This window comes from Lithobates pipiens, unplaced genomic scaffold (assembly GCF_037356315.1).
Source record: "Lithobates pipiens isolate NorthernLeopardFrog02 unplaced genomic scaffold, aLitPip1_a1.2 Scaffold_10, whole genome shotgun sequence".
In the NCBI taxonomy this organism is placed as follows: Eukaryota; Metazoa; Chordata; class Amphibia; order Anura; family Ranidae; genus Lithobates; species Lithobates pipiens.
Window position 1 is genome coordinate 85,834,557 of NW_027507686.1, and position 20,687 is coordinate 85,855,243.

Sequence of the window (20,687 nt, forward strand, 5' to 3'; positions counted from 1 at the left end):
TCTCAGGACTTTCCATGACCACCAATTTAAAGGGCACTTTGGGGCCCATAAAACTAACAAGCTCATTCAATGGTCCTTTTGGTGGCCTAACCTCAGTCAGGATTGCAGGTCCTACGTCAAGTCATGCACGATAGGTCTATGTAGCAAAGGCGACAAAGCCTGGGGGTTATTGAGACCACTGCCTATTCCTAATCGCCCCTGGGAGATGATCTTTATGGATTTTCGTCCCTCTGAAAGATTCACGACCATCCTGGTTGTGGTAGACCTACTGTGCAAAATGGCCCACTTCATACCAATGATTGGTACTCCCTCTGTGGCCGAAACAGATCATACTTTTATCGAGGAGATCATCAGACTTTACGGACTCCCAAAGAACATTGTTTTGGTCCGGGAGGGGGGGGGTGAAATTTACCTCCAGGTTTTGGAGAGCCCTGTGTAAAGCTTTGGAAGTGTAACTCTGCCTATCCTCCGTGTATCACCCCCAAAGTAATGGGCAAATGGAACACAAACCAAACCCTGGAGCAATACCTCCGCTGCTTTTCAGCTTTTTCCCAAGATAAATGGGCATCCCTGCTACCACTGGCAGAATTTTCCTATAATAACTCTGTCCATTCAACTACAAACCAGTCAACGTTCTGGACCAATTTTGGATTCCACCCTGCTGCCCTGCCTGAAACCATGCCTGAAACTACTGTACCCGCCTTGCAGGACAGACATACAAAACAATTATCAGGTCCTCGAGGAGTCCATAAAGAAAACCCAAGTGGATTACAAATGACACTTTGATCATAAACGGAGGGGACTGCCTTCAAGATAGGGGACAAAGTGTGGCTGTCTACTGCCAACCTGAAATTGGCCTGCCCTTCGTGGAAGCTAGGGCTAAGGTATATTGGCCCCTTTCAGATCAAGCGGGAAATAAACCCATCTATGGAGTAGCAGCATTGTGATTCTAAGACAGGAATTTGCTAGGACTACAAACCTCCTTTTTTATAACCTAAAGGGGAGTTGTTTTGTAGTCTACAGATAGAATTGGGAACAATGCTAACAGCCAGCAGAAGTAGAGACAACACCAAGTTATTGCTAGATCTCTGTCAGGAATGACATGCTTTTTTATTGCACGTTTGAATAAATATAACAAAATGCTTTAAGTGGTATATTAGTAACAGACCAAACACACGTACACTCAAACCATAGCATGGTCAGCTAACCCAGATCTGTTCAGATTCCACTGTACATTTTGTGATTAACTGATTGCTTAGCTATGCAGAGAAGGGAGCTACACATCCCCCATGTGCACCAGGACTCAGAATCATTCAAGCTGGAGAAAAACATTTGGATATCAACAATTTAAATGAATGACAAAGGTTTTGAAATTCCCTACATTATTGAAAACAAAACTTTCCACTGAATTTGGAAATATCAACCATGAGACGCAGATTTGGTGGACCTGAACATATAAGCTTGGAAAATAGCAAACACAAAGCAAAGCTGATTGACATCAGTTGTACAATATTTGCTAAGGGATAATGTTACTTGCTCAGTCTCCTAGAAGTGTGTTTAGAGGGAGAGGCTTGGCTTCCATTATGTTATGTATGAGGTGTGGCAATACTTAGGGGCACAGTTGTTGTACACATTAGCTAATCACTTTCACTCACTCAGGTTGAACTGGATGGACTGGTGTCTTTATTCAACCTTACTAACTATATAACTATACTATATCTGTACCTAACATTGCAGGGCTACAACATGATTCTCTTTCTTTTATTGAGTGCGTTACTGTCATGCTATAAGTGTGGAGTTATTAAAAAGGAAAATGTTACAAGTCTCGGTAGCTGGAGAACGTTACCACTGGATGCAGAGGAAGTAACTAAACTGACAACGTTTATAGCGGACGCTTGGTATGAAGACAGTTACAGTCTATATTGGTATAAGGTTAAAACGCAACATGCCTCTGTGCAGGTAAAAAACTACATTTTATGGGGTTTTTTTTTTTTTTGCAAATTCTGTTAGTGTTTTCTAATTAGATTGCATAGTTTAGGCTTCTTCTGCTGATAAACAGTTGTGCTCGACCTCTACTTACAGAACTCTACATGAACTAATCAGAATTTTTGTTCATTGATTGTGTAAGTGATTCTTGTTTTTTTACTGTCTTATTCTTTCTGGCTTATTGCTGAAAGCCCAGAATACACAATTGAGGAATACAAAGAAATTGGGGGAGTCTATGGGATTTCAAGTTTAGAATGTTGACATTTTTACCTAGGATAGATAGCCACTGATTATAAATGGAATTTTGGTGAGAACATTAACACTCATAGATAATCTAAATTAGTTAAGGTGGTATTAAACCCAAAAACAAAAATCTATTTTATTGTACCTTAATAATTCTTAGATGTAATGGTTTCATTTATTTTTTATGCATTTTTTTTCCTTTATTTTCACCTGTTGATCTTGCCAGTCTGTTATTTCTTTAAAAGACCAAGCTTTCAGACCATAGTGGCAGAGACAAACTATTTTACACGGACAATAGTCAGATTTTATTCAGTCATGTATTATCTTTATCCCAAGGGAAAAAAAAATCTATAACTGCTTCAATACTGAACACTTTTAGCCCAATTCCTGCCCAGGTCAATTGTCAGCTTTCAGCACTTTTTTTTCCACACAAATCGAGCTTTCTTTTGGTGGTATTTAATACCCACTGTTTTTTTTGCTAAATATATTTAAAAAATTGATGAAAATGTTTTGGGGGAAAAATTGTTTTTCTTTATTTATTTGCAAAATGTAATCTGTCTTCATAAATGCAAAAAAGAAGAAATAAAAGTGTAACTTTTAAGGTGCTCTCTCACCCTCAGGAAAAATTACTCATACACAGCTTTACATAAAACCCATTGAATATTTTATTAAAAAATAATAAAACCAGGGAATACATGAAAAAAATCAATGAATAGATATCTCATAGAACATTCAGCACAGTGAGCCCCAAAACACCTTCCTAAATCAAAATAATGATGTGCAGCATATGGTAGTAGTAATATGTTAAATTAGATGATAAAGAAGGAAGGAAGGTATTATTTTCCAACGCGTTTCACTGGATAGGCTTCTTCAGGGATTTAAATAGGGTGCACTGTTGATGTAATACATATTATATCATTGATACAGATTATTTATTTTATGTTCACATGACTATATACATTATATATTACCATCCAAATTAAGAAAATACCAAAACTTTACCAGTACTGACGATCATCCCAAAACCACATGACCAAAAAGGAGAGGAAAAATTAGACAGAGGCAGAAAAAAAGGCACAACGGTGGTGTCCCTCCTGGGAAGCCAGAGGACACGATTAAAAAGGGGGGGTAAGGGGAGAGCAATCACCCCAACCCACAGTATGATCTGTAAACCAAATAACAAAAAAGGTATGTATATATGAAAAATCACTATCAATATTCATGATAAAAAAGTTCAGGCCAGGCAGTAAGTGGGGGATTTATACATCCCACACAAAAAAAACAACCTTGTCAGTACCTTAATTAGTACACACTAGTGCCCTGTACACACGGTCGGGAATTTCTGACGCAAAATGTGCAATCGGATCGTGTTGTCGGAAAATCCGATCATGTGGGCATTTCTGTCAGAATTTCCGACACGCAAAGTTTGAGAGCTGGATCTAAAATTTTCCGACAACAAAATCCGATCATTTAAAATCCGATCATGTGTAGACAATTCCGACGGACAAAATGCCAGGCATGCTCAGAATAAATTACGAGCTATTGGCTACTGGCCTCTTTATAGTCCCGTCGTACGTGGTTTATGTCACCTCGTTCTGAACAATCGGATTTTCTGACAACTTTGTGTGACCGTGTGTATGCAAGACAAGTTTGGGCCAAAATCCATCGGAAAAAATCAGATGGATTTTGTCATTGGAATGCCTGACAGTGTGTACAGGGCATTAGAGGAAAAAACGGCTCCACATCAAACCTGAAATATTACTACCACCAACACACAATCAAACAATAATCATATATGTCAAAATACCTTATGTGTGTGTAGCGCCAGCTCCTGATGTTTTTTGAAATTTAATGTTACACCTGAACTGCAGTTTGATTTGGGTGTAATGATTCCAAATTTGGACCTCAGCATCAGTCTGACTGGACTATAGGGTGTTCAGCCTGGCCATAGGGGGGCACTGTCTCTTCTGGCAGGCATGGAACCACAGTCTGGTTGGGTGCTTTAAGATTACTTTCTCTCAGAGCCAGCCCAGTGGGAGTGTCACTCTTACTGTGCTTTCTGGGAGAGGGTACTTAAGATGCTGATATCACGTGGTTCAGGGTTCCGGTCCAGAAGTATGTTCTGACTCCATGGTCCTGGTCCTCCTGACCAGCCCCCAGGAAGGCTATGGCCTGGGGTGCAGATCCACCCGACTTTATGTCTCGGGGCTGGCTAGCTCGAGGCAAGGAAACTAAGGAAAGGATTCCGAGGTGGTCCGGTTCCGTCTCCAGTTGTGGAGAGGCCCAGCAACTTCATAGCTATCCAGGGGAGGACTCTTCAGAAGAAGGCCACGTACGGGTTGGCTTCTTAGCAAGAGCTGGGTGAGGCTGAGGGACCTAAGCGAATCCAATCTTGTGGGTATCGCCGAACCGGCTGAAAGATACTGGTACCACACGAATGTTTTACAGGTTCTAGTTTCCTACATGTTCTAGAACAACACCTGTGACAGAGACTTGTTCCTGATTTAAGCACCTTGTTGGTTGCTAGGCCTTGTGAGAGAGGGACTATCCAACTTGAGTGAACATCCAGCTGTGAATGGCTATTCTCTGGATTTAGTCGAAGTAAGCAAGTTCTTTATGATTGACTTTGACACTAAGAGTACCTGAACTTTCCTCCTAACCTTCTGATCCTATACTAAGAGACTGTTCATTAACTACGTTTTTGCAAATAAAAATCCCTTTAATCGGATCTGTCGTCAGCAGGGCTCAAGTCCTGCGGGAACGCATGGGAACGGAGTTCCTGTACTTTTTCCACAGCAGGAACTCAGTTCCCATTGGCAGCCATGTCCTGCAAGACTTTGAAGTATGTGAGCTGTGTGGCAGGAGTTACACCAGCAGCCGCCAACACAGCTCGCAATAGTAAGTGCCGAAAACCTGACCATTCAGGCATTGCCAGTAGGGGGCCCCATGACAGCTTCCGCTTCGATCTACCTGTCAATCACAGCTAGCTGACGGGTAGATCAGGTCCCTGCTGCTAAGAGATTGTATTTAGTCAGACCTCTCGTGATGTGCTCCTCTTCACCGGCCCCTTCTGATTTTCTGTCTCCCCCCCCCCCCCCCCAGTCTCCTGCATACTTGCTCTGTGTGTCCCACTGAATCCCACCCTCCTCTATCTTCAGTGCCATATGATGAGAGAACCCAGAGGAGGAGCACAGCTATTCTGCTCACAGGACATGCAGGGAGAGAGGTGAGCTGAGGGAGGAACATCAGTTTGGGGTGGTAAGCTGGGCACAATACCTGGCAAAGTTTAATGCCAGGAGGGAAGTTTATGTGGAAATATGTGAAGGGTTGGAATAGCAGCGAGTGTGTGTTGGAGCCCCTGAAGAGTTTGCAGCCCCCCAAGCTAACATACATCTCCTAAGCAGGAACACATCACTATCTCCCTAAGCATTCTGTCCAGATAATGTGCAGTTTATTTATGACCTTTCCATTTAACCCTGTGTTATCCAAACTCTGTTCAATGAAAAGTGTAAACTCATCACATAAACACTCTATATACAAAATAACATTCCCCAATAAAGATCAGAACATGATGTTCACATTTGCATGGAAGCACAATTGAATGAATGCTGATTATTCAGAGAATTACCGTATTTATGTTTATTGACGATTGTTTTTTTTATGTATTAACAGTTAAGCTTCATACACACAATACGAAAATTGGATGAAAAATAACACTTTTGAAGCGTTTGTGCATATGAGCGTATCATTTTTTTTTTTTTTTTTTGGTGGAGGAGTGGATCTTGGGTGGGAGTTCCCACACTTTTTTCCCCAGGACTTGACCCCTGGTTGTCAGTCTCTAAAGTTTCTGGGCCATCTACCACGGGAAACCCCTAGATGCAAATCGAGGTTAAGAAGGTAACGGTAAGCCCAATCAAACCAGCAGCTCCTTTGGGGGTTAGTGCTACATGTGGTTGCCTGGGTCAAAGCCAGCCCGCAGATGATAGACAGACAAATGTGAGGCAATATTAACCAGGTGCCTTCAAATTAAATAATCAGGGCAGAATAGTTAGCCTCTAATGCCACTACACATTACATATAACATCTCACATGGTTTTATCAATTAATATATTAGTAAAATATCTCATACAACTTGCCTCTGTAGATAACAGAGCTCCAGATAGTGGGCAATGGTGCTATTTCAAACAGCCAGGCATTCCTAAATCAGTCAGCCAAGCAGATGAAAGATATTAACATCAAGTTATTCAATGACACCACACAGTTAGTGAGCCATGTATATAGAGAATATTAGGTTAATGACCCCATACATACCTCAATGTCCAGCCTATGGCAATACATCCTCATCCCAAGAAAACAGCAAGACACTGATCTTGGTTCACTCCAGGTTATAAATAGGCAAAATGGCGCCCATCCCCCCCAACCCCACTCCGCATCCAGCATAACAGCCGGAAATCAGCAACATGGGCCACGATAAATGCTTAAGGGTACCCGCTCAGACTGTCAGGGACTGAGGAGTTGGATGACACTGACGACTAGTGAGGGTTCAGGCTGAGATAAGGTTCGCCAAGAGCCAAAGCATACTACAGAAATAGGAATTATCCTTCAGCCACAGCTGATCACAGATTCATATCATGGTAAATCACAGCGGCCCTTTACCATGTGATCAGCTGTGTCCAAACACAGCTGGTCATATGTAAAGAGACTTGCCGGTTATCAGCATTCCTTGACTCACATGCTGTCACAGCATAAGGAGGGGAGAGCTGGTAACTGGCCAGTGCATCCCAATCAGTGCCTATCAGTGCCCATTAGTGCAGCTTTATCAGCGCACATCAGCAAAGGAGAAACATTTATTATTTGCAAAATATTTTAACAGAAACTAAGAAAAATGATTTTTTTCCAAAATTTTCAGTCTTTTTTTCCCTTGTTGAGCAAAAAATAAAAAACACAGTGGTGATTTAATACTACCAATAGAAAGCTATATTTGTCTCAAAAAATTGATAAACATTTTCTTTGGTTACAGTGTTTCATGACCACACAATTGTCATTCAAAGTGTGACAGTACTGAAACTAAAAAATTGGCCTGGGCAGGAGGGGCATGAAAGTGCCCAGTATTGATGTGGTTTAAGTAGAGCTATAGGTGAAACTTTTTTTTTTTTTTCATTTTGGATGGGAGGAATCTAGCCTATCCATTTTTTTGCCACCTGTGTTACATTGGGGAGCTTTACATTTACTTCTTGTTCCATAGCCAAAACAGGAGGTCAGAGGAAATCCCTGCAAATTATGGGAATCCCCTTGGAACCCTTAACTCACCAGAACTAGATTCTTCATTGGAAGATTTCCCCTCTATTACTTTTCTGGGGACAGACATACTTTTGCTTTTAATGATAATGGTAAACAGGACAGAGAGAGTGTGAGTCTCTCTAAGCCCCCATTCACATTGGGGCGATTTGACATGTCAAATCGCAGCCTATTGCCGGAAATGGCACCGTCCAAACTGGTGCGACGCCGATTTCCAAAAGTAATTCCTGCACTACATTTGGTGACTTTGGGGACAATTTCAATAGACATCTGTGCATAAACCCACACAGATGTCTTTCAAATTGCCCACAAACTTGCAATGAAATGCGGGTTAGAAATGTCAAACCTGCCTCCAATGTGAACATACTCTAATGGGGCAGAGGAAGCAATAAAAACCAAATGTTCTAATCCCTCTCCACTCTATCCAACACTAAAAAAAAATTGCCTTTAGTTGCAATTTAAGGTTAGTTTTACACATATGCGGGTCAGGGAACAGGTGCTAATTGTGCACATTCTCGAATCCACGAGCAGGCTTTCTTAATGGCATCTCCACACATCAGAAAACGGGGAGTATTTTTGGGTGCGCAAAGGCACATAGTGCCGCAGAATCATGCAAGTTCGTACAGCTGCGTTTTAAAAAAGGGTTGGAGATTTTTCCCAATATTTCTTGCAAGTACAGCACTGTCCTCTGGCACTCATCGATCATAGTAAAAAACACGAAAAACTGGGATATACCAATGTAAACAAGGCATATGTCAGTTCCGACAGGAGGGAGGGGGGAATTCAGTTTCTCTGCAAAACAGAGATTAGAATCAGGCTGAGTGGAATAAAAGAAAGAGGAGGAAGGCACGTGATCAACCAATAGGATCAAGACAACACAATTTATTCAAGAGCAAAATAAACAAATGCATATATAAAACCATAAAACAGTTCCTACATTTTCATAAAAGCTGGGTTAAAAAATATACACATTAAAAGTTTAAAATTTAGACATGCCTATGGAAGGGCAAATACTCAAAGTGGACTAACCCAGCTTTTATGAAAACGTAGGAACTTTTTAATGGTTTTATATATATAAGTTTTTTTTTTATCTTAATGCATAGAATGCATTAAGATAAAAAAAAAAACTTCTGCCTGTAGAACCACTTTAAATAAAGTGGTAATGACTGTAGTGGTATAATTGCAGGGCACCATTATTCCTGACACAAGGCTGTTTAGGTGCAAACGAATGACCCTTAAAAGTATAAATTATCTGTGTAACAGTCCATGGGTTTAATGCCCCATGACAAAAAAGCAAGTCCATGAAGCAATGGAGTCACAGGAGCAGATGATAAAATCAACACATCAGGACGAACCTTCTTGTTGGCAGTAGAAGCGATCTCCAGGGAATAAGTAAAAAATAAAGTACAGAGGCGCCTCTGTGTGTAGACTGTAAGCTAATTTATTACAATAAAGGACGTTAAAATAAACTCACATTTGGTGATATGTAATCAGGCAAATCAAAAATCCACGTTTGGTGTGGAGGAAGATAGGCGCTCGCGCCATGGATGGTCTGTCGCCACTTCTGGATCCTAAGCTTGCTAGATGGTAGAGGAGGACCAGGAGCAAGGGCTGGAATCCTGGTGAAGCACAGCGTTGGGCGTGATAACATCACCGGACATGTTCGCAATGCGTTTCAGTGCATACACACTGAGGAGTGGGGAATCAGGCAGTCTCCTTCGTCAGGCTATTGAGAAAGGGCTGGATGTGCATTTATATAGAGCAGATTTTCTCAACTCCAGTCCTCAAGGCACCCCAACAGGCCATGTTTTCAGGATTTCCCTCAGATGAAACGACTGTGGTAATTACTAAGGCAGTGAAACGGGTCAAATCACCTGTGCAAAATATTGGAAAGCCTGAAAACACGACCTGTTGGGGCGCCTTGAGGACTGGAGTTGAGAAACACTGATTTAGAGTGTGGCCAACTCAGTAGCAATTAGCGCCATCACTTGTTTGAATGTTATATTACATTTAAAACCCATTTAAAGGAAAATGCAAGGATGAATAATACACGTATTATGTGGGTAATACAATGGTGTTTATCTGATAAATAAAAAACAGTATTCCTAAACACATGTAATACTATAAAACCATATAGGTATGTCTATAAAGACAGAAACAATCATATATGTGTAGACAAAATTGTACATACAAGTTGTTATGGATACACATATATTTTAGTAAAATACTAAGAGTTAGAAAATTCACCAGTTAGAAAATGTATATAACTCTTATCTTATTCATTTTATTTTTTTAAATACAGTATACTGTATACTATGTATATCCATAAAGACTTATATGTAAAATTTTGATTACACATATATCATTTTATCTGTTTTTATAGATGTTCTTTGACAGCTTGGTTACTTTGCTGGGAGCATGTACTGAGCTCTAAGCAGAGAAACCTTGCCTATCCAGTGATGAGATGTGTGGCGTGTGCGTGTTGAAGCCTACCCTCTTTGCCAGTGGCCATATGCATGATGTGGGAGGCATAATATTAAATAGAGTTGTATTCAGCCTTATAAATGCAAAGGCAAATTTTTTAAAATTTATTTTCACACAATTCATTTCTCTTAGGCTTCTTGGTGCCATGTTGAACTTCCAGTGACCAGTATGAGAGAGTGAGAGCAATAACTCCAAATGTAACACACTTGCTCCCCATTCACACCTGAGACCTTGTAACACTAACGAGTCACATGACACTCAGGAGGGAAAATGGCTAATTGGACCCAATTTTGCCATTTTTACTTAGGGGTATGCTCACTTTTGTTTACAGCAGTTTAGACATTAATGGCTGTGTGTTGAGTTATTTTGAGGGGACAGCAAATCTGCACTGTTATACAAGCTCTACACTCACTTCTTTACATTGTAGCAAAGAGTAATTTCTTCAGTGTTGTCACATGAAAAGATATAAAACAAAATTTACAAAAATGTGAGGGGTGTACTCACTTTTGTGAGATACTGTATATCAAATACACTGCCACTAACTGAATAACCTGCCTGCTTAATCTAACTCAAGCTATCTCTCTGTCTACGCCAACAACACTACAAACGGCTGAAATGTAAGCAGCCTTACATAGTGTGGGGCGTGGATTTAGTCCCCCTGAGCCACAATTGGCCAAAATCACCCTTCCTTTGGCCAATTATGTCTCTCTCAGCAGAGCACGCTGTGATCCTGAGATCTGCATGCTTTGGCCAATCATCATACTGCAATGCACTGCGACCTTGTTTCATGGCACTCAAATTTCCCAAGAACAACCCATATGTTCGGTTCATTTTAGAACAAACAAACACGCAATGTTCCAGTTGAACTTATGCTGGCTCATCCCTACTTAGTAGTGTGATATAGAGGTGTGGAGTGATGGCACAGGAGTCTGACTAAAAAACAAAAATACAGATCTGTGTTTACTGAATTATCACAAATCGTGACTAATTCAAATACAGCAACTTGCCAATTTCAAACAGAAATGCAATTTAAAAGACAATAAACATTTGAACAGGGTGCTAATGCGTATTTTAGAAAATTCCTGCAATCTCATCCAATAATGAAACGTCCAAGAGTCTGAATGCTTTTTATAGGCAGTCTAGCAGCTGCATATACAACTATTTGCCAAAAGTTCTTATAAGCAAGTGCCAGGCTTTATGCTAGGGTTGCACCGATACCACTTTTTTAAGAGTACGAGTACCGATACCTTTAAGTACTCGCCGGTACCGATTACTAATACTTTTTTAATGTCATGTGACAGTAGCACTGATGGGCACTGATGAGATGTAGACTGTGTCAGTGTTTTTTTTTTTTGTTTTTTTTTACAATTTGCTTTTATTATTTTTTTACAATTTATATATTTTTGTTATTATTTTTACAATGCTTTCTTTTGGGGGGGGGGGGGGTTAACAGTGTGTTGTTTTGTATTATTATTTTTACAATTTTACTTTTAAATATCTATTACAATTTTTAAATTTTATTATTTGGGGGTGGGGGAGGGGTTTGCTGAGATCTCAGGTCTAAACAGACCCCTGACATCACCCCTTTGAAACAGGGAAAGGGAATGAGGACACAGATTCCCCAGTCCCTTTCTCTGTAGCCTCAGGTGCACTGAAGATGAATGGACAGGAGACAGATGCTCTTGTCCATTCATAAACTGAAGCATTATAAAACAGTTTACAATGCTCAGTTATGATCACTGACTCTGTGCATTCAGATAAGGAAGGAGCTGGAAAATTACAGATTTACCGGCTCCTTCCTCCGCTCTCCATCCTGACAGATCTGGGAGAGGGGGGGACCAGAGAGGGGACCAGAGGAGGACATAGAGGGGGAGCGGAGAAGGACACAGAGGAGAAGCGGAGGAGGACATGGAGGGAGAGCAGAGAAAGAGTGAAGGAGGGCACAGCGGGGGAGCAGGGAAGGAACAGAGGAGGACACGGAGGGGGAGTGGAGAAAGAGCAGAGGAGGACACAGAAGGGAAGCAGAGGAGGACAGAGGCGGACTGGAGGAGGACATGGCAGGGGACCTTAGGAGTACAGAGGAGGACACAGGGGAGGATTGGTGGGGCCGTTACAAGCACCGATCTCCCTGTAAAGATTTCAATAAAGCAGCTGAAAGCCGTGGGAGAGGGAGGAAAAAAAGCTGCTGTCAGCTGCTTTATTGCAATCTATATAGGGAGTTCTGTGCTTGAAATGGCCCCCACTGCCGCACTAATCACCCCCTGACTGCCCAGGTATCGGATTAGGCATCAGAGAATTTGCACAAGTACAAGTACTAGTGCAAATGCTCGGTAACGGCACAGATACCGATACTAGTATCGGTGCAACCCTACTTTATACCATCTTTTAGAAGAATCTTTCAAAACTATGCTTTCTAGAGGGTCAGAATGAATTCCAGTTTAGCATATCTAAACTAAAAAATATATATATATTTCATGCATTGCAGATTATTAGATGTGGTGGCTACAATATTTTCCTTTTTACGGCCTTTTTCTCTTTTTTTTCACCTAGGGATCCTGCAAAAAATTCCTGACCTTGGGTGAAAACATTCACTTACTGCACTGTATCTATAGAGAAACACCACTGTCACCCTAGGCCGTTTTCCTGATTCCTTTAACTCTCAGGGAGGGGTCATTTTTTTGTTACCAAAAGAAAAAAGTACATCTTTTTGCAGATAAAAACGTGCATTTTTTTTTACATTGTAGCCTCACAATAGTGGGTGCAATGCATAGGTCCTGCAGACTCTTAGGAAATTTCTGCCCATACCTCCGATATGGGCAGGCAACTACTGAATAGCAGGAAGAATCAATCGACTGTGAGGACACTCAGCAGTGTCCACGTGGTTAATTAAGAACTACTAGCTGTTGGCTGCAGAGGCTGATAAAACTTGTAATCTAATTCATTCACAGGAAACTGTGAATGAATGAGGCAGCTGTGTGAGTGGGGTAACAGTGGGTACAGGGAGAAGATCTCCTGCCCACTGCCACAGATCGGGGAGTGCTAGCCACAGGAGGTGAGTCACTAGGAGCATTCTACTTGTTACACCCTAAATATGGATGTAACATGTAACATGCTCATAAAGATGAACTTAAACTTTAAATGTCAACAATATATCATCCATGCACAAGGGTACACAGAGCAAACTATATCCAAATGTAATTTTCTACAAAGGGAGAAGTCAGGGCACTGAAGCAGACTAGTTAGATGAGGGGACAGATCATGAGGATGATCTGTCAGGTAACTCAGTCACAGAGAGAGTGATGGGCACAGGAGGGACCTCCAATAAAGACAGGCCTCACCTGAAATCCTGAAAATATTGCATGACCTTAACCAGAGATGTCATGGCACCATGACCGAATCTTAGGTCTGAGCTTGGTCATTCTTTTTTTTAGGGGGTGCCCAGACAATTCTGCCTCAATATTATGATCTTAAAAGAGAAGTAAAGTTTTTTTTTTTTTTTAAGGAATCATACTTACCTTGGTGGATGCAGCATTGGTTGCCTCTGCACTGAGAACCCGAGCAATCAAATACCATTGATAATTCGGTTTTCAGAGCTCCCCGAGCAGAGAGCTGTAGACTTTTAGTCACAGCTCTCTGCTCTGCCCCCTCCTCGCTCATTGGACCCCTGAGCTGTGGAGGGGGCAGGGAAGTCTGGCTCAGCCTCTTAACAGCTCACTGAGAGGCTGAGCCGGGTGTCCGTCCAGGCACCTGGCAGATCCCGACTCCGTGGTCATGATAACGCGGTGCCTGGACTGACAGCAGTGACGTCAGCAGAGAGTGGAAAATGGGTCACAGGAGTGCAAAACAAACTGCTCTCCTGTGATCCACAGGAGAAGTACAGCCAAACGAGCTTTGGCTGGACTTCTCCTTTAATTCTCAAGACTGTACATTCCCTGTAAAAGTATAAACCATTAACTAAAGGCAAAACTTTTTTTTTTCCTTTTGGATAGAACAAGGTAGGGTTAAAACCCATGTCAGGTTTTTTGTTTTCCATCGGTGTCCCACTAAGGACACAGATTTCACTTTCTGTCCCATAGCCAAAACAGGAAGTGAAAGAAAATCCATCCAAAGTGATGAATCCCTGGTTGTCCTCAGGCTCACCAGAATTAGTATACAATTGGCAGATTTCCCTTATATTACTCCTCTGGAGACAACCCAAGATTTAGGACTTTCACATTCAGAGATACCTGTAAACATGACAAATAGAGTGGTCAAATCTCTTTACAGTGGATACAGACAGCTATAGAAATCTGAGAGGTGTCCTAAACCCCCAAAACTCTATGCAAAACTTAAAAAAAGTTTTGCCATTAGTTATATATTAACCCTTTATCTGCCAGAGCTGTGTTTTTTTGCAAATGTTTAAAATCCATTCTAGTATTGAAGATGCTGTCCATAGGATTTCTTCAGTAATTTTTGTCTCACTTACCTTGGGACAGGTATGCAGATCAGAATCTTTGACACTACTCTGACTGTTGTGATTTGCATGCTTGTTCTGGGCCAACACTTCAAAAAATATTGAAGCCAAGTGATAGCCAGGCAACCAGAACTTTTAGAAGAAAGACAGTAGTGGCAGTCTCACTTCTTCCTTATATATTAATAATATATTACCAACAATCTATATTGTATCTATCAATGGGTGCTATTCTTGAATTCTTTCAGCGTTTATTTACTAGGATTATACATAGGTGTTAGTGGTTTCAAGAATAGTCAGATTGTGTGCTTTATTGAAATAAAAGGGGATTTAATTAAGAACTATTTATGAAAAAAATAGAGGAAATGGTTAATAAATAAGTAAAGTGCCTCCTTCACATTTTCCAGCTGCAGTGAATATTTACCAAATGATTAAATGAGACTTCTGCTAAGTAAACAGGACTTCTTAAATCCACATTTAAACAATGTTCTTCCCTGTCACCTTTTGGAAAATGTTCTAGACTTTTTAAGGCATTGTTTCAGTAGACAAGCATATTATCCTACTTTGTCAGGTCTTATTTAAAGGCCAAGCAATTTTTTTAAAGGTTCCACTTCTGTGTGTGTAACATGCCCACATACATTTGCCTACCACAGTGAGGCTTCATTTGCACTTGGAGTTTCTGGAACAAAGCGCACAGAAAATACACATTTTGCCACGCAGTTAAAAAATGTGCTTGTGGTTTATTTTAATTGTTAGTGGCATTGGTAGCAGACACAGCTTCTCTGGAGCTTCTTTGATACATTTCTCCTGCATAGGGCAGCCCTATGCGCAGCCCTATGCGCAACACTTGGAAAACAAAACACACAAGTGAGTTCCTCTACGCCAGTGGTCTCCAAACTGTGGCCGGGAGCCCGATGTGACCCTTTGCTTGCCTTTATCCTGCCCCTGGGGCACTATCCCTCCCACTAACTTAATGATAGGGCACTATTCTTCCAGCTGATAGCAACAATGGCGTGCTATTATTCCCAGTGATACCAACAATGGGGTGCTATTCCTACCAGTGAAACCAATTATGGGCTATTGCGTACTCCTACTGATGGCAGGGCAATATTTACTCCCACCAACCACAGTCTGGCCCCCCTAAGCCTGAAGAACAGTAAACTGGCCCTTTATTTGGAAAAATTGGAATCCCTTGCTCTACACAAGTATGTAAATGCAGCCTATGGGATCTATTTATAAAAATTTTCTTTCCGAATGTCTAAGCATTCGCGCAAGCTGAATGAATAAAACCCGTAATGTTTGCAACAGTTTCATTGTTGTCTTTTGCTGGGTAAATGTTTCATTCCCTAACATTCAGTCTTAATAGAAAAAAGGCTTAAGAACATTCAACCATGTCCCACTAACACAAACTGACCTCAAGCAGCTCGCTCCTGACCTCATTTGTTTGTAACCCCAAGGTAGCCTCACTCATCGCATGTCCTTGACGTGGACTACACGGAACCTTTTCCACTTCGGGAACATAGTTGACCCCCGATCCTGTAAACTATGATCCTTTGCTGAACTACAGGCCAAGCTCAATCTACCATGCCAGGAGTTCTACGGGTACCTCCAAATTTGTCATTATGCCCTGACCATTACCCCGAATCTGCAATTTCCCCCCCCCAACCCCATTTGAGGGCTTAGTGCTGGCGGGTTCTGCTCAAAAAGGCTTAATCAGATATATACAAAATACTGAATGCATATCCTTTGGAAACTAAGGGCAAACAGGCGTATATGGTCAAATGGGAAAAGGCACTGGGTCAGGAGATCCCCGTGGAACAATGGCAAAGCATTTGGTGACGCGGACTACACAGAACCTTTTCCACTTCGGGAACATAGTTGACCCCCGATCCTGTAAACTACGATCCTTTGCTGAACTACAGACCAAGTTCAATCTACCACGCCAGGAGTATATGGTCAAATGGGAAAAGGCACTGGACGAGGAGATCCCCGTGGAACAATGGCAAAGCATTTGGTCCCAGGCAGCTAAAAGCTCGCTCTGCACATTATACAAGGAAAATACCTATAAAATCCTGTAATTTTGGTATATGACTCTGGAGGTACTCCACGCCATCTATCCCACAAGCTCCAATAAATGCTGGCACTGCCTGGGGGGTAGGAGCACTCTTCTGGAGCTGTCCCCTAATAACCCCTTTCTGGACCTCAGTCCAGCAATTGCTGGTCCGTCTCTTTGGGGGGGGGGGGGGCGATTCCTTTCTCCCCAATTTTTTTTATACTGGGCTTGTCCAGGGCCCGATAAAAAACTAGTACGCTACATCCTCACAGCGGCTCCAATGCCTAGTGGCATTAAATTGGAAGCAGCGCTCATCTCCTCTCCCAGAGGCCTTACATGCCAGGGTTAAGGATGTGGAGATGATGGAAACCGCCAGAATACAGGATAGATTGGAGGCCCACTGAAAGGTCTGGGAGCCGTGGCACCTCTGGGAGGATAAGATAAGCCAGATCGATGCCCTCTTATTCTTCTTTCCCTTCCTGCTACGAGTCCCCTAGCGACTCATATGAATACTTTCGCAAGTTAATACACTTAGTCGATAACTGCTATGGCGCATCGATAATGTAAAAGACAGCTTTAAAATGTTTATGCATACCTGTAAAGTGCTGCACCTACCTATGTTAAAAAGTGTATAAAAATAAAAATTGTTATTTGGAAAAAAAAAAGAACATTCAACCATGAGAGTTCCCATTCACCAACAGAGAAAATAGCTTACACTATAGGCTTCGACCAGCAGGAGAAATAAAGTGAGGGACAGTGTCGGCTTGTGTTTTTTTTTGGGGGGGGGTTGCAGCCGGTGGCAATTGATTGCTGGTCAGTTCGTCACTTACCCCATCTAGGGGGGTAGAGGGCGGCGGGCAGCCTGCAGCAGCTCCGTGTCCTCTCTGCCATCTGCGGCTTCCAGCACATGGCTCCTCCTCTGCTCTGAGGCATCCAATAGGATTGCCTTTCCTTTCAGCCAATTGGGTGATGGGTATCAAGACCTTCTTTCTGATTTGCCGGGAGAAGGATCAGTGTTACAATAGTGAATGTTCATTCACTGTTGTTACACACCTAGCTGGGCTCCAAGCGCATTCTCTGTCACCCTATTTTGAAGCCTATTAGAGCCTCTGTCTCTAATAAGATACTTAAAAAAACACCCACCCCGCATTGTAAAAAGGGGCCCAGATGCATAGATAGGGGGAGGCGGGGATGGATGGGAGGGCGGCGACTTTGCGCCCTGAATGAGCGGGCCACCCCTGGTGAGGAAGACTGTACTGTCTTTGGAGAATCCTGTGCAAACAGCAGAATGAATCTCTAGCTGCAGTGTGAAGCAAGACATTTAGCAGTAGCACAACTACTAATGTGACAGCTCTCTCCTAGTTGTTAGGGAGGCAACAGTTGTTGTTAGGACAACCAGTGACTCATCTCTGCCTTGCACATTCAGTTGTCATCTGAGGATTCCTGACTGAAAGGTGAATGTAAACAACAGTGGAGATAGTGTTAAGTTAAAAAAAAAATTGCACAGGGTCCTTCTCCAATTCCATACGACACCCATTGAGTCTGGTATAGATTTTATGGGGAAACCTCAAGCAAAAAAAACAACAACAAATACATATGAGGTCCCCTACAAGATCTATACCAGACCCTTATGTGAGCATGCAGCCTGGGTGGCCAGAAAAGGGGGGTAAGAGTGTGCAGCCCCCCCTCCCTGAACCTTACCAGGCCATGTACCCTTAACATGATGAGGGTACCTTGCCAGGGAGATCCCTTGCAAAACACCCTGTCTCCTTGTTGATGAAGGCAAGGGCCTAATTCCCAAAACCATTTCCAGGTGATTGTGGGGGTCTGTGGACAAGGGACTTATTGGAATCTGGAAGTCTCCTTTAAAAAAACATGGGGTCCCCAGATACTGATTTACCCCTAAGTGAATGAATTACCCTTATTCACAAAAAAAAATGTAATGGTAAATAAACACACACACACTTTTGGACAAGTAATTTTATTATAAAAATGTACCATGATGTTACTCCATCCTCAATTATGTCATGCAGTGATGTTAATCGCAATGCCTGATGCTTGCCAAACCTGTCCAGTGAAAAAAAAAAGTAGCATGTCGACATGTCCAAACCTATCACTTGACTCCTGTTGAATGTCATCTTAAGGTTCCTGCTGCTGCAATATAAGAACAGGGGGCGAGGTTTCCGGGTGACATCATTGACCATATATGGTAAATGGTATCATGGGACTCCCACTGATATCTACTGACTATGTATTGTTCAGCTTACCTGTTCCGGTATATAATCTTCAATAAAAAATGTCATTAACAAAAAAAAAAAACTCTTTTTTCATTCTTGATAGAGGAAGGATGGTAAATTTCTTCCATCTTTTTTTTTTCTTTTCAAGAATTGTATTAATTTCAATAGAGAAAATTGAGTACTGTCCGTGATACTTTTTTTTATTTACACTAACATATCATTTTTCATGGACAAGCTTTCTGGGTGTGTCCCCTTTTTCAAGGTTCAAGCAGTACTGAGTCACAAAAGTTTTAGCAGAAGGTAAAATGTTAGAAGAAAACAAAACAAAAAAAAAACAAACACATATAAATCAATAGCATGGCAATGGTAATAAAGCTATCAGCAAGTGAGATAAGACAGAGGGAAAGCTATAGACTGGGGGGGTGACAGTCACAGAGAGGGTCATAAAATTATGTAGGACAATGGGTGAAGAAAGCAATATCTAAATGTAGGCTATTGTTTTTTGTCTCAAAAAGAAGTATCATTCTTAGCTCAGACATTTTCCTTTCCTGGATAGTTCTGAAATTCCCTTTACGAACTAAAACATTGCCATTTTCTAAAGTATGGTCTGGTTGTGAGAAGTGATGTCCCATAGGTGTGCAGAAACTGTCTTCCTTATGTTCCTTGATGGTATGTCATCCTCATTTGTAACTTCTGTCCTGTTTCACCAACATACGATCCTTTGCTACACCTGTTGCATTGGATGAGGTACACCACATTACTGGAGGTAGAGCTGTATGATCCCATGATATTGAAGGTCCCATTTGTGCGTGTGGCACTTTTGGATAGACATTTGAGGGGTAGAGCATTTGCGCTAAGATGAGTGTTTTTTGGGTGGGGGATTTGCAGAAAGAGAGGTTTGGAGCTGGGGGGGGGGGGGCAAAGATTTGTGCTGGGAGGAGGGGGAATTTATGCTTCGGGGGTAATCGTGCAGATTGGTGCTAAATTTTTTTTTGTGGGGAGGGTGGGCTTATGTACATTACACATAAATACATATCATACATAATACTCATACATCTTGGGGGGAGGGCCTAATTTTGACTAGACCTGATCAACAGTACTGTACTGTATGAAACACTGCAGAATGATTACTGTAGTTTATGTTCACTTTATACTCTCTGTTTATTCTATTTATTATAAGGTTCAAAATGGGATCATTTATCAGATTGATTTAATTTTTGAGCCAACTGGATGCCTAAAAGAAGAAGATTTTGAAACCTGTAAAAAGCCAGCCTTGGAAGACATGGAGGTACTTCTGTTTTGTTTTTTTCTTAACTTTCTGAAAATTAGTTTTGATTACCTTGTTACAGAATGTCAATTTTGTGGTTGAAATAACAAACAACATTTAAAAGAGAACCTATCACCAGCCTAAAAAATTGAGGGATAAACATAAAAAAACCGGTACCGTATTTATCGGCGTACATACACTTTTTTCCCCTAAAAATAGGGGGTAAACAGTGCCTGCGTGTTATACGCCAATATTGTTTTTTTACCAAGGGGGGGTGGTCGGGGATTGGGCGGTTCGCTCCGGGAGCCACACATTGGGGGGTGTCCCGCCTCTCCTGGCTCTGGGACAGCGCTGTCTGCATCGTCTAAAGCTGAGAAAAAAAATCACTTGCCAGCCCTTGTCCTTCACTGCTACACCTGTGTCATTGTCAAAGTAAAACAAAGCTTTTATATAACTCAATAGATCTTTTTTTTGCTTCTCTCCTCCTCCAGAATGTAATATCCCCCAAAAATATATTTAAAAAAAATGTTCCCTCAGTTTAGGCCGATACGTATTGTTCTACATATTTTTGGTAAAAAAAATCACAGTAAGCGATTGATTGGTTTGCGCAAAAGTTATAGCGTTTACAAAATAGGGGATAGTTTTATGCCATTTTTATTAATCATTTTT

The 20,687-nt window shown here is 41.5% G+C and overlaps 1 protein-coding gene across 1 annotated transcript in view; it reads left to right on the plus strand.

Moving 5' to 3' along the window:
* The first annotated feature begins 1,626 nt into the window (after window positions 1-1,626).
* Window positions 1,627-20,687, plus strand: part of LOC143933648 (uncharacterized) — a 42,585-nt gene continuing 23,524 nt past the window's right edge. Inside the window, exons 1-2 of the mRNA XM_077456604.1 lie at window positions 1,627-1,959; window positions 19,932-20,039. Coding sequence (XP_077312730.1) covers window positions 1,747-1,959; window positions 19,932-20,039 — 321 coding nt within the window. The 5' untranslated portion in view covers window positions 1,627-1,746. The remainder of the gene's footprint in view (window positions 1,960-19,931; window positions 20,040-20,687) is intronic.